This window comes from Schistocerca gregaria, chromosome 6 (genome assembly GCF_023897955.1).
Source record: "Schistocerca gregaria isolate iqSchGreg1 chromosome 6, iqSchGreg1.2, whole genome shotgun sequence".
NCBI classification, from domain to species: domain Eukaryota; kingdom Metazoa; phylum Arthropoda; class Insecta; order Orthoptera; family Acrididae; genus Schistocerca; species Schistocerca gregaria.
Genome location: NC_064925.1, coordinates 461634355 through 461648817, shown reverse-complemented (window position 1 = coordinate 461648817; position 14463 = coordinate 461634355). Strand labels below are relative to the sequence as shown.

General features: G+C 41.6%; 1 protein-coding gene across 1 annotated transcript in view; it reads left to right on the top strand.

Annotated features, from left to right (window-relative positions):
- The first annotated feature begins 3791 nt into the window (after positions 1-3791).
- LOC126278466 (sialin-like) overlaps positions 3792-14463 on the top strand; it is a 135783-nt gene continuing 125111 nt past the window's right edge. Inside the window, exon 1 of the mRNA XM_049978609.1 lies at positions 3792-4025. Coding sequence (XP_049834566.1) covers positions 3912-4025 — 114 coding nt within the window. The 5' untranslated portion in view covers positions 3792-3911. The remainder of the gene's footprint in view (positions 4026-14463) is intronic.

Sequence of the window (14463 nt, the reverse complement as noted above, 5' to 3'; positions counted from 1 at the left end):
AGTCGATGCCCTATCACAAATAAGAAGAAATGTAATAAACGGATTTCATATGATAGTAACAATCACATATGTCACAGAAAATTATCAGTAGCAGACCACGCTTTCCAAACATCTACATCTACATCTACATCCATACTCCGCAAACTATCTGACGGTGTGTGGCGGAGGGTACCCTGAGTACCTCTATCGGTTCTCCCTTCTATTCCAGTCTCGTATTGTTCGTGGAAAGAAGGATTGTCGGTATGCTTCTGTGTGGGCTCTAATCTCTCTGATTTTATCCTCATGGTCTCTTCGTGAGATATACGTAGGAGGGAGCAATATACTGCTTGACTCTTCGGTGAAGGTAATGTTCTCGAAACTTTAACAAAAGCCCGTACCGAGCTACTGAGCGTCTCTCCTGCAGAGTCTTCCACTGGAGTTTATCTATCATCTCCTTAACGCTTTCGCGATTACTAAATGATCCTGTAACGAAGCGCGCTCCTCTCCGTTGGATCTTCTCTATCTCTTCTATCAACCCTATCTGGTACGGATCCCACACTTTTGAGGAGTATTCAAGCAGTGGGCGAACAAGCGAACTGTAACCTACTTCCTTTGTTTTCGGATTGCATTTCCTTAGGATTCTTCCAATGAATCTCAGTCTGGCATCTGCTTTATCGACAATCAACCTTATATGATCATTCCATTTTAAATCACTCCTAATGCGTACTCCCATATAATTTATGGAATTAACTGCTTCCAGTTGCGGACCTGCTATTTTGTAGCTAAATGATAAGGGACCTATCTTTCTATGTATTCGCATCACATTACACTTGTCTACATTGAGACTCAATTGCCATTCCGTGCACCATGCGTCAATTCGCTGCAGATCCTCCTGCATTTCAGTGCAATTTTCCATTGTTACAACCTCTCGATACACCACAGCATCATCTGCAAAAAGCCTCAGTGAACTTCCGATGTCATCCACCAGGTCATTTATGTATATTGTGAATAGCAACGGTCCTATGACACTCCTCTGCGCCACACCTGAAATCACTCTTACTTCGGAAGACTTCTCTCCATTGAGAATGACATGCTGCGTTATGTTATCTAGGAACTCCTCAATCCAATCACACAATTGGTCTGATAGGCCATATGCTCTTACTTTGTTTATTAAACGACTATGGGGAATTGTATCGAACGTCTTGCGGAAGTCAAGAAACAAGGCATCTACCTGTGAACCCGTGTCTATGGCCCTCTGAGTCTCATGGACGAACAGCGCGAGCTGGGTTTCACATGACAGTCTTTTTTGAAACCCATGCTGACTCCTACAGAGTAGATTTCTAGTCTCCAGAAAAGTCATTATACTCGAACATAATACGTGTTCCAATATTCTACAACTGATCGACGTTAGAGATATAGGTCTATAGTTCTGCACATCTGTTCGACATCCCTTCTTGAAAACGGGGATGACCTGTGCCCTTATCCAATCCTTTGGAACGCTACGCTCTTCTAGAGACCTACGGTACACCGCTGCAAGTAGGGGGCAAGTTCCTTCGCGTACTCTGTGTAAAATCGAACTGGTATCCCATCAGGTCCAGCGGCCTTTCCTCTTTTGAGCGATTTTCGATATCTACCACTTTGTCATCTGTGCTACAATCTAGAGAAGGAACTACAGTACAGTCTTCCTCTGTGAAACAACTTCTGAAAAAGACATTCAGTATTTCGGCCTTTAGTCTGTCATTCTCTGTTTCAGTACCATTTTGGTCACAGAGTGTCTGGACATTTTGTTTTGATCCACCTACCGCTTTGACATAAGACCAAAATTTCATAGGATTTTCTGCCATGTCAGTACATAGAACTTTACTTTCGAATTCATTGAATGCCTCTCGCATAGCCCTCCTCACACTACATTTCGCTTCGCGTAATTTTTGTTTGTCTGCAATGCTTTGCTTTTATGTTTGCTGTGAAGTTCCCTTTGCTTCCGCAGCAGTTTCCTAACTCGGTTGTTGTACCACGGTGGCTCTTTTCCATCTCTTACGATCTTGCTTGACACATACTCATCTAACGCATATTGTACGATGGTTTTGAACTTTGTCCACTGCTCCTCAACACTATCTGTATTTGAGACAAAACTTTTGTGTTGAGCCGTCAGGTACTCTGTAATCTGCTTTTTGTCACTTTTGCTAAACAGAAAAATCTTCCTACCCTTTTTAATATTTCTATTTACGGCTGAAATCATCGATGCCGTAACCGCTTAATGGTCGCTGATTCACTGTTCTGCGTTAACTGTTTCAAATAGTTTGGGTCTGTTTGTCACCAGAAGGTCTAATATGTTATAGCCACGAGTCGGTTCTCTGTTTAACTGCTCAAGGTAGTTTTCAGATAAAGCACTTTAAAAAATTCACTAGATTCTTTGTCCCTGCCACCCGTTATAAAAGTTTGAGTCTCCCAGTCTATATCCGGCAAATTAAAATCTCCACCTAGAACTATAACATGGTGGGGAAATCTACTCGAAATACTTTCCAAATTATCCTTCAGGTGCTCAGCCACAACAGCTGCTGAGCCAGGGGGCCTATAGAGACATCCAATTACCATGTCTGAGCCTACTTTAACCGAGACCTTCACCCAAATCATTTCACATTTCGGATCTCCGTCAATTTCCTTCTATACTATTGCACTTCTTATCGCTATAAACATGCCTCCCCCTTCACTGTCCAGCCTATCTCTGCGGTATACATTCCAATCTGAGTTTAGGATTTCATTACTGTTTACGTCTGGTTTCAGCCAACTTTCTGTCCCTAGTACTATATGGGCGTTGTGACCGTTTATTAATGAGAGCAGTTCTGGGACCTTTCTATAGACGCTCCTGCAGTTTACTATTAGCACATTAATATTGTTATTCCCTGTTGCATTTTGCCTACTCCTAACTTGCCGCGTCTGAGGAGGCGTCTTGTCGGGTCTAGGGAGGGAATTCTCTAACCTAAAAAACCCACATGTGCACTCCACATAAAACAATCAACTCAACTTTTTCTCTTTCCCTTAAAATCACATACAACAAATTGTAACTTTTCCTTAGAAGACGAAACATAGTCCGTTTTTCAATTGACTTGCTGCTGAGAAAAGGCGTCTGTACTCTGCACTAATACCAAAATAATGGATAAATACTCGCGATTGGAACTGGCGAAGCTACAAAACGGAAGCCAAGCATCTAATTGCACGAAGAAGATCTCTAGACCATAAAAATGGCAATGGTGAAAAACCAACGGTAAGGCATAAAAAACAGCGAACAGAAGGTATCGACTCTTTCTGAAGGGCCAATGTTCCACCGGGAGTTTAAGGATCCAACCAACAGATGAAGGACAGAAATTTCGCTGATAACAGCGAAGTCGATAAAAGCGGAAAGGAGCAGTTTTCAAAGCGGCGATAGTCAAGCCATTCGGTCTGTCATTGCAACTGGCATCTGTTATGAACGTCCAAACCTGCCAGAGAACAACTAACACACTTGGTATTGAAAGTCATCTTGTGGTGTGAACGTCCAAACGTGCCAAAGAACAACTAACACACTTGGCATTGAAGGTCATCTTGTGGTTTAGTTTGTTTCCGAGCTAACACTCCATTTCAAAGTGGGTGTAGAAAACAACGTAGATATTATGAACTGTAATCCGTGTTCAGCCAGAAGCTCTCAACACCACCCCGGATTAAGAAGAATCCCATTATACTCTGCAGCGACGTGATTTACGGTGCCAAACGCAGAACGTCACCAAGGTTGCGGGCGCTGCGTTATGAGACTCAGATAAACGAGATAGTGGGTTACCACTGCCGCTTAAGCGGCAGCTACAGTTCCGACTACCTGGTAGCCGGCGGAGGGAGCCCCATCTGCGATCTCTCGGCCAGGGAAGAGCAGGCTGTGGTGGCTTATAGCACAGCCAAAGATGCCAGACAACAAGGATGCTGATGTGTGGACGGTCGAGGACGAAATCAGCAAGTATGAGGAGCCGACTTCGAAATCCTCCCGTGTTACGAATGAAGATGAAACATCAGAAAAGGTTAGTATGTAGGTTGTAAGCTGACGCCTTTGCTTACATTTATTACATTTGCAAAAAACTCCTAACGTTCCCTAGTTTCTGAAATCTGTGCACTGTCGAAGATGAAATTGTGAGACATACAATTAATTAACGAACGCAGTCTGAATAGAGCATGAAAAATGAAAGTAATCTGAGCGCTTCACACTTACCTCAACAGTGCAACGTTTATTGGCATGCATAGTAGCACTAAGTTACACACAAGTCATCACCAAAAAGTAATATTGCTGCAGTAGTGAAAGTTGTTTAGCAGCTCGACTTGCGCCACAATGCAATGTAATGCAATGGGAACGCAACCACAATTTTTGATTATGACAGCCAAATATTAAACACTGAATACATACACTTCTGTAGTAGCACGTATGGCATTTTGCAGGTTGTACCATCGCCACGCTCCTTTTTTTTTTTTTTTTTTTTTTTTTTGTAAATGCACACAAGGAATGGGATTCCTAATGTTCAAAGTAGTGGATGCTATCTATGATGTGAAAGTACCACCACGTGACAGTCGTAAACTGAGTCACTCAGTCTACCCAAAGGTTATAATACGAGGGTAATCCCAAATGTAAGGTCTCCTATATTTTTATAAGTACATAGACCTGTTTATTTCTACAATGGTTTACATCAGTTTACAGCTTGAACATTTAGCTATTTTTCGACATAATCACCATTTCAGTCGACGCATTTTTGTAGACGCTGTGGCAGTTTTTATATGCCCATGTCATACCAGCTCCCCACCATGCTGTTCAGAAAGTTATGAACCTCTTCTTTCACTTCGTCGTTGGAGCTAAATTGCTGGGACCAAAATTAACGCTGACAGATACTGTGAGACTCTGAAAAAACTCAAACGAGCAATTCAGAACAGGAGAAGAGGAATGTTGAGCAAGGGCGTGCACATTCTCCATGACGACGCTCTCCCACACGTCGCTCGGCAAACCGTTGCTCTCCTGCAACAGTTTCAGTGGAACCAACCTGCCCTATAGTCCTGACTTCGCACCCAGTGACTATCACCTGTTCCCTAGGTTAAAAGAACATTTGGCCGGAAAGCGATTCAGCTTCGACGACGAGGTGAAAGAAGAGGTTCATAACTTTCTGAACAGCATGACGGCGAGCTGGTATGACATGGGCATACAAAAACTGCCACAGCGTCTACAAAAATGCATCGACAGAAATAGTGATTATGTCGAAAAATAGCTAAATGTTCAAGCTGTAAACTGATGTAAACCATTGTAGAAATAAACAGGTCTATGTACTTATAAAAAAATAGGAGACCTCACTTTTGGGATTACCCTCGTATATTGTATTGTACGATCGTATGATGGCTCCAAAGTATCAGTCTCGTTAATGTAGTTAAGCAATAACTAAATGACGAGCCAAAGCAATGTAAAGAGAGAATGACTATGTGTGACTGCTTATAACTGAACAGTTAAACCAAATGAAGCGTCTAATACACGCTCTTCGAGTCCACAAACAATATGTGTTATGTAAACGTAAGTGCATACTCATTGTATGAACAAAAATTTCATACACGATTGAAAGCCTGTAATAAACTAAACTGAAGGGAAGAGTGATTCAACTGATAGTAATACACTCCAGATTTCCGACCTCAAAAATACACAGTGGATTAGCGACAGTACTTGTAACGAAAGTCCACTCGCAGTGTTCATAGAAATTTCGTAACGTGTATCAGTGATAGTTTAATCGTGGAATGCAAGCACCTAACGAATAATTAACGAAGTAACTTTGCATAGAGGCAGTGCTTAGCATAACGTCAAGAGCTTACACCACCTCAGCAGACAGCAACTCTGCCACTGTGACAAGTTGCCCTGGGCACCAATCATCACAGCCCCGCTGCCGTCCTCACCAGACGAAACCAGCCCAGCACAAAATAGAACAGAATGCAGGATGTACTTGAAAGCAATACACCGAGTGCTCTCTGAGTGGTCAGCCTTTTGACTGGTCCGTATCAGCGGCAGCGCCCCAAAGTTTGCTTCCTACAACTCTCGCAGAGTAAACCTCCAAAGATATTCGTGTTTGTAGCCGATGCAGGTTACAAAATTATCTTTACAATAATGCTGTGGTAATTATTTCGCCAAGCAAATGAATATACGAGAAGGTGATGAAAAGTAATGCCTCCTAATTTTTCATTCTGTTTTCATTATCGGTTGAGGTACAACATCGACATCTACATCTACATGATTACTCTGCAATTCATATTTAAGTGCCTGGCAGAGGGTTCATCAAACCATAATCATGCTATCTCTCTACCATTCCACTCCGCGCGGGAAAAACGAACACTTAAACCTTTCTGTTCGAGCTCGGATTTCTCTTATTTTATTTTGATGATCATTCCTACCTATATGTTGGGCTCAACAAAATATTTTCGCATTCGGAAGAGAAAGTTGGTGACTGAAATTTCGTAAATAGATCTCGCCGCGACGAAAAACGTCTTTGCTTTAATGACTTCCATCCCAACTCACGTATCATATCTGCCACACTCTCTCCCCTATTACGTGATAATACAAAACGAGCTGCCCTTTTTTTGCACCCTTTCGATGTCCTCCGTTAATCCCACCTGGTAAGGATCCCACATCGCGCAGCAATATTCTAACATAGGACGAACGAGTGTAGTGTAAGCTGTCTCTTTAGTGGACTTGTTGCTTCTTCTAAGTACCCTGCCAACGAAACGCAACCTTTGGCTAGCCTTCCCCACAATAGTATCTATGTGGTCTTTCCAACTGAAGTTGTTCGTAATTTTAATACCCAGGTACTTAGTTGAATTGACAGCCTTGAGAATTGTACTATTTATCGAGTAATCGAATTCCAACGGATTTCTTTTGGAACTCATGTGGATCACCTCACACTTTCCGTTATTTCGCGTCAACTTCCACCTGCCACGCGATACAGCAATTTCTTCCAAGTCGCTTTGCAACTGATACTGGTCTTCGGATGACCTTTCTAGACGGTAAATTACAGTATCATATGCAAGCAACCTAAGAGAACTGCTCAGATTGGCACCCAGGTCATTTACATAGACCAGGAACAGAAGAGGTCCCAGGACGCTTCCCTGGGGAACACCTGATATCACTTCAGTTTAACTCGATGATTTGTCGTCTATTACTACGAACTGCGACCTTCCTGACAGGAAATCACGAATCCAGTCGCACAACTGAGACGATACCCCATAGGCTTGCAGATTGATTAGAAGTCGCTTGTGAGGAATAGTGTCAAAAGCTTTCCGGAAATCTAGAAATACGGAATCAACTTGAGATCCCCTGTCGATAGCGGCCATTACTTCGTGCGAATAAAGAGCTAGCTGCGTTGCACAAGAACGATGTTTTGTGAAATCATGCTGATTACGTATCAATAGATCTTTCCCATCGAGGTGATTCATAATGTTTGAATACAGTATATGCCCCAAAACCCTACTGCAAACCGACGTCAATGATATAGATCTGTAGTTCGATGGATTACTCCTACTACCCTTCTTAAACACTGGTGCGACCTGCGCAATTTTCCAATCTGTAGGTACAGATCTATCGGTGAGCGAGCGGTTGTATATGATTGCTAAGTAGGGAGCTATTGTATCAGCGTAATCTGAAAGGAACCCAATCGGTATACAATCTGGACTTGAAGACTTGCAAGTATCAGCTGTTCGTGTTTCAAATTCTGGAAAATTCCATTCGTCTTTCCTGGTGAAGGAATTTCGGAAAACTGCGTTCAGTAACTCCGCTTTAGCGGCACAGTCGTCGGTAACAGTACAATCGGCACTGCGCAGCGAAGGTACTACATGTCACGCATATTATTCGATCGAATTTCCCGCTTCGCTGATGTAAGTTGCAACCCTCTGCCGCTAGATGACTTCGAATGGAAGCGTTTAACATGGCGGTGTGTAACGTAATTATTTCGCTTCGTGAGATCAGCATGCAGTAATCGAGTATCTAACCGCAAAAAACGTGCCTCCTACTGAAATCCAAAGAACAGTCAAAGCTGTGTGCAGTGGTGATTGTATCGACATGAGTAATGTGCGACGTTGCGTTGGCGGTGTTCGTAATGAAGGAAATCGTTGTGCTAACCTGAACGAGTGCAACAAAGTTCTGAGTACACTGCCGTGTATGGCAACTGACGAGACTCATCGGAATCGGGATTATGATCCATCAGACACATGATCAGTCGACACAGACACAGTTCTCAGGTAACTGTGGCATATCACAATAGTGTTCACAGGCCAGCTGCGGTACAGAAAATAGTGTGCACGGTTGAGCCTTGAATCCTCACTCCTGACACAAAACAAAGGAGACTGGACAGCTCTCAGCTTTTTTTTACGTTGAGCGTGCGGTTTATTGGCTCATTAACAACGTTGTCACTAGTGATGAAAGGTGGTTTCAGCATGCTGAGTCCCGAAAACAAGAAAGCATCAACGGAGCTCCGCCACAAAGGATCGCCAACGCCAAAAAAGTTCAAGATCATGTTATTAGTAGCAAAGTCACCGTCACAGTCTCCTGAGATGTTCGACGTGTGGTGATTTGGAATTCGTGCCCAAAGGTTCCACTGTTAAATCTGTAAGGTACTGTGAAGCACTCAAAAAACTGAAAGCACGAATTTGAAGAGTTCTTATACACATGGTGCAGCGTCTCTTCAGTATGACAACACCAGATCACACATGAGCGCTGCAACATCCACTGCCTTGTGTTCACTGCCATTGATCATCCGCCGCACAGACCCGACTTGGCGCAATCTACTTTCCATCTGTTTGCAAAACTTCGGGGACTTTCCTTTGATAGTAATGATGCAGTGTAAGCAGGGGTGAGACTGTGGCTCCGCCAACAAAGTCAAACATTCTACAGTCATGGATATTAACAGACTGGCCTCCCGTTGGGAGAAATTCGCCAGGGTGCCTGTGTTGAGAAATAAATATATAGAAGTGAGGAATAAAGATGTAGACTGTTAAGGAAATTTGGTTTATTTAAAAAGCATTAAGAGTTTTCGTGTAAAATATTAGGAGGCATTACTTTTCAGCACACTCTCGTGAAAATAATAAAGTGAAATAAGGAAAGTAGCTACTCAACAGCCAGCTTTCAAACTAACATGGATTAAAAATTTCAAAATTTTCTGATGATCCTGGAAACTAAATACAGAGCTGTAATTTTTATCACTGCTTACTTCGCAATAGACAACTGTGTTGGGTTATTTCATGCGACTTTCCAATACACGAGTAGCCAAAATCTTCCATCGATTTTCTCTGCTATGCTACTGGTGTACTGAGCGAGGGAAAAATGCTGCCTCTGTACATTCACTGACACCTCTTATCTTATTCTAATTACCCCTATGCGAGACTGTTCTTGTTGTTTAACAGTGGAGAGTACTTGGTAAACGAGACTTATTTCCTTCTCACCCCCCCCCCCCCCCAAATCCCTCCACACACACTTCCCTCCATCACTAATTTTGTTGTTTTGGTTTAATACGGCTCTCCGCGCTAGTGTATTCTACGCAAGCCAATTCATCTTTGAATAACTGCTGCAACGTAAACCTATTGTAATCTAGTTACTGTTGTCAAGACTCGGAACATACGTCACAATTTGGTCCAATAGCTAATGCTACATTTCTGCCAGTACTCTATCAGATCCTAGTGCTTTCTTCTTCTTTAACTTCATTATTGCCGGTCTCACTTCCTCCTGGGTGAATGGAATCACAACACTGTTATTCACATGCTGCCCTAGTAATTCAGAGCGAAGGCACTGACGTAACTCTGTGCCTTCCATCTTTATATCTCTCGGCAACAAAGTTCCGAGTAGGTACTGCACTGATGTTTCCCAGTCTGTCGTCATAGTGTAGTTGGATCTTCTCTGGGATGATAATACTCTGGGTGATCGAAACTCCTTGTTGCAAGTTTGTATAGAAAACCACAAACACATCCTTCTTTGTCGTTCTGTTTCCCCTAAAGATATTTGGTAGTATCTCCTCGTCTGCCTTACACTACGTCTTAAGGAATGTAGGGCGGCAATTTTAAACCCTTTGACTTCATAACAAATGTTAAGCTCGCCTTGTCTTGCACCACCTGCAGCGCTCGCAGAAATTCGTCTGCTTTGGGGTCAACATCAAATCCACTTCCTTGTATCTTGAATTATGCCTTTAAAAGTTCCCAATTCGCTCTGCGAAGATTCTGTAGTCACCCAGGTTGGATGTTAGTGTCTAAGTTATTATCTACATTTGTAATTGTAAAGTAAATGAGATTGTGGTCACTTGTTGTGAGTCCATGACAGACCTTCCAGTTGGCATAGTGGTCACTGACTTTCGACTTTGCGAGAGTGATATCTACATTCGTTCTTGCAGCCGCGCGCTTTTGGAAAGTAGGTGCGTTGAGTGGCCTATTCATGACTCTGCTATGCCACAATGTTAATTTCGCGTTTTTTTCCATAACGAAAATGTGTCTTGTCGTGTTGACCCAGTATTGGTACTATTTTTAAATTTTCTATGTATGGTTGAATGTCATGACTATATTGAAAACACTTATTAGTTATGTAAAATTTTACTAAGGCGGTCATTACGTCTCTGGCACCACAATCTGCACCATTGGATATTGAACTGATGTTATGATCTGTGGTGTAACTAGCATGTGGAGTAATGCCCCATCCCTGGAATGTGAACCTGTACACATAGTGTTTGTAGCTCCAACTCCTCTAACGCTTTCCCGCACCGCACATCACATTTGTATGCCCGATTTTAACCATTTTTCTCTGTTCCATTGGTGTTGGGGTGTGGATTGATTATAAGTGAATGCTACGAGAACCTAGTGAGCGCCATAGCTATGGAGCCAGTGTAACCTTTAATGATATACAATTCGGCCCTGCGTCATCACTGATCAAAATCAAATGGTTACTATCTCCTCTTAAATACGACTTCAAGTAGAGTCTGCAGTTCCTTCGTATTTGTAGGCAAGTTGTTGACACTGAGCTGAATAAGATCAACTGCCGTATATAACAGTGTTATTAAACTAATATCTTTTGCATGGTGGGATGCTCAGAATCTGGAAAATCTCGAATATAATTATGCTAAAAAAGGGAGAAGACAAAGACCCAAGAGAAGCCAAAATCTTAGAGGCCGATTTGCTTCGTAAATGCTCTAGCCAGAGTACAGGAAAAGCTTCTGTGCCGCCGCATGAGGGGCCTGCAGTACGACTTCAGGAAAGGGAAATCCATCGCGAATGCGATAAATCACGCAATTAATATTGTGAACATCTCAAACGAATAGTATGTCAAAGGCGTAATGATTGATATTACTGGAGCGTTTGATATTTTGCGGTGGGCTGCCCTGCTAAAAAGACTGAAACAGATGGACTGTCGAAGGTGTCTCTATACATACAAAACAGGAGAGCTTCTGTGAAGCTTGGAAGGTAAGAGACCAGGTACTGGCAGGAGTAAAGCTGTGAGGAGGGGGCGTGAGTCGTGCTTGGGTAGCTCAGTTGGTAGAGCACTTGCCCGCGAAAGGCAAAGGTCCCGTGTTCGAGTCTCGGTCTGGCACACAGTTTAAATCTGCCAGGAAGTTTCATATCAGCGCACACTCCACTGCAGAATGAAAATCTAATTCTGGAAACATAAAACGTTGTTTCATCAAGTACCAGCTATATGAGTTATCTACATACTTAACATAAGTAGTGCGATAAATATTGAAACATTCAACAGATTATTGCGACACTTTTGATCAAGATGAAAAATTCAGACTGTTCAGGTACTTTTGATCATGATGCAAAATTAAGATTGTTTGGATATCTCTGATCATGACAAAAATTAACATCATTTGATCATCACACAAAATTAAGACTGTTTGGACACTTTTGGTGCATATTCAAAATTCAGGTCTCCTGGATACCTTTGAACATGGGACGCAGAGCTTCTGTAGCCAGCTCATCTCCAGCCACAGTATCAGCGTGCCTTGTGGTGTGCATAACCTGAACTGTGTCTGTATGTTGAGCTGCAGCTGGTATGCACCTTGGGGTGACTTCCATGTGTGATGTGATTGCTATTAATGTCTATAGATGCAAAAAAATCGATAGCACCATAGAAAATCGATTCACTCTTGACACAAAAATCTTTATTGAAGGAAGCAGCATTGCATTCCTTGCTAAGATAGGCCATGTGAGTATAAATTTGAGCCTGTTTCTATGTAAACTTGATCGAAAAGTCTACACTTCACTTACATCTGAACATAGCACGACAACACTTCATACTGAAATCACTGGCAGCTCTTAAACAGACATTCACATCGTCTCAGAAATGGCTTAATTTACAGACATGTTACAGGAACGTCTTCTTGCTTTTATCATCATATACTTTTCACTTGTGTCGGTGTTTCGCCATTGGTTGTGACACTATGTGTGTTTGTAAGATGTAATCACCATTTACTAAATTTGATTATCAGCATGCAACTATTTTTTACAATTCTGCGGTAAAGTGGAGGACAATATCTTACAGTCTCACTGTAACATGGGACAGTTTGTTACAGTTTTCACTGTAGCACAGAGGGCAATTTGCTAGACATTCGCTGTAACGTAAGTAATTTTTTCAGCATAATTTGAACAATGTTGCTAAACTCATCATCATTTCCCCAACCTGTAATCTGACCATCATTTCCTCACCTAACAGGTTCCAGTGGTGTAATGGCAATCACCTGGTCAATTGACCATCGTTACCATCATCGAATAGTGTGTGTTTATGTGTGTGTGTGTGCGTGTGCGTGTGTGTGTGTGTGTGTGTGTGTGTGTGTGTGTGTGTGTGTGTGTGTGTGTGTGTTGAATGACACTAATTTACAATATTCAGGTGATGAAGGTTAAACAATTTTATGGAAAATACTGTAATATTACCAATACTTGTTTTAATATGGTGCCCATTTGGGTGAAGAAGTGTGTGTAAGATTTTTTGTGCGTTTCTACTGTAATTCAATTGACTACTTTTGAATATAGTGCAAGAAAATCATATACTTTTGAAGGTGGTGGTCTATAAGTGCTGACTGGGCTATTCTGTTTTTAGTAGAAAAATACCTCGCTGTCGCTGGGTGATTCAAAATAATTAATGCTAAAATTATTTTTGTAATGTTCCCGCCACCACAATTAGATTATCAAGTGTTGTGATTCGGTGTTTCATTTTTAATGGATGCTAAAAGCTTACAGCTAACATCATCTTTGATTTTCAAGCACAGTGTTTGGCTTATTCATTTGAATGCTACAAAATTATGCCACCATTTCTAGCTTCCATTTTCAAGTACTGTTTGACAGTTGCAATTTAAATAGAAGCTAAAAAGTTTTCCCCCTATGCCATCTTGCAAGTTTTAAATTTCCTGCCATTACCACCTTACAATTTTCAAATTTCCTGCCAATGACATATCGAATTGTTAAATTTTGCACAATCCGTCTCCTTGATGAAATCATTTCCTCTGACACGTATAAAACATGCACCATACTTCTACTTTTCAAGGTAAAGTGCCCATCATCTTGTATTATGACGTCAGTGGAATCACATACTTAAATATCACGTTTAAGTGCAAAGAGGCACAGAATCGCCCAGGTAAATACTTTTGAGTAACACCCTAGCGTTGGTACAGGACTTTTGGGTAAGTATTAAGTTAGTAACAGGAGATAAAGAACAGCAGTTTAGTATATCTGATGAGGCAGACGTTTTCAGTCTTTCAACTTACCGGCTTTCTTTGTAATTACCCATGCTGAGTTGCATGCTACTCTGTGTATTAAGGTTATCAGTAATGATTTTTGTTTCGATGACTTCTTTAATTAAAAGATCCCAGAAGTAGTTATTGTGGCTTGGGATCAAACAATCATGAGGGTGAGGTACGTACATCGATCACTTAGTACGCACACTCATATAGGGCAATGCGGTATCAGTGACGTCACAGCCAGCAGATAGAGTATTTAAGGAGGCGCCAGCAGCCCGTCAGCTGTTATTCTTTTTGACAATGGCCAAGTAATACGTGATCGAAAGTTTGTGACACTTTAACCCCTGCACGTGGCTACAAGTCAGAGAGCATTTTATTTAATGTAGTGTTTGTTTATTGTTAACGCATTAGGCAAAATTTTTTTGCAAGATTTGCTTGTCGTTTGTTAATGTATACTCTTCTTCGTTCCACAATCCTGAAGGTTCTCTTCTTGATGGGATCTAAAGAACAAGGTAAATGAAGCAATAAATAAATGAATAAATGAATGAATGAAAATTTCTTACCGAGTTCTGATCAATAATCAATAAATGTGACTTACACCTTGTACAAAGCTTTCTTCTAGCAAATTCTTTATTTTGGTCGTCCCATTATGTTGTACCCTTGGCTACGGCATTATCTATTTCTTCATCTTCAAATGCCAATAGTCCAAAACCACGCTGTGGCCATTGTTACTGACTTCATC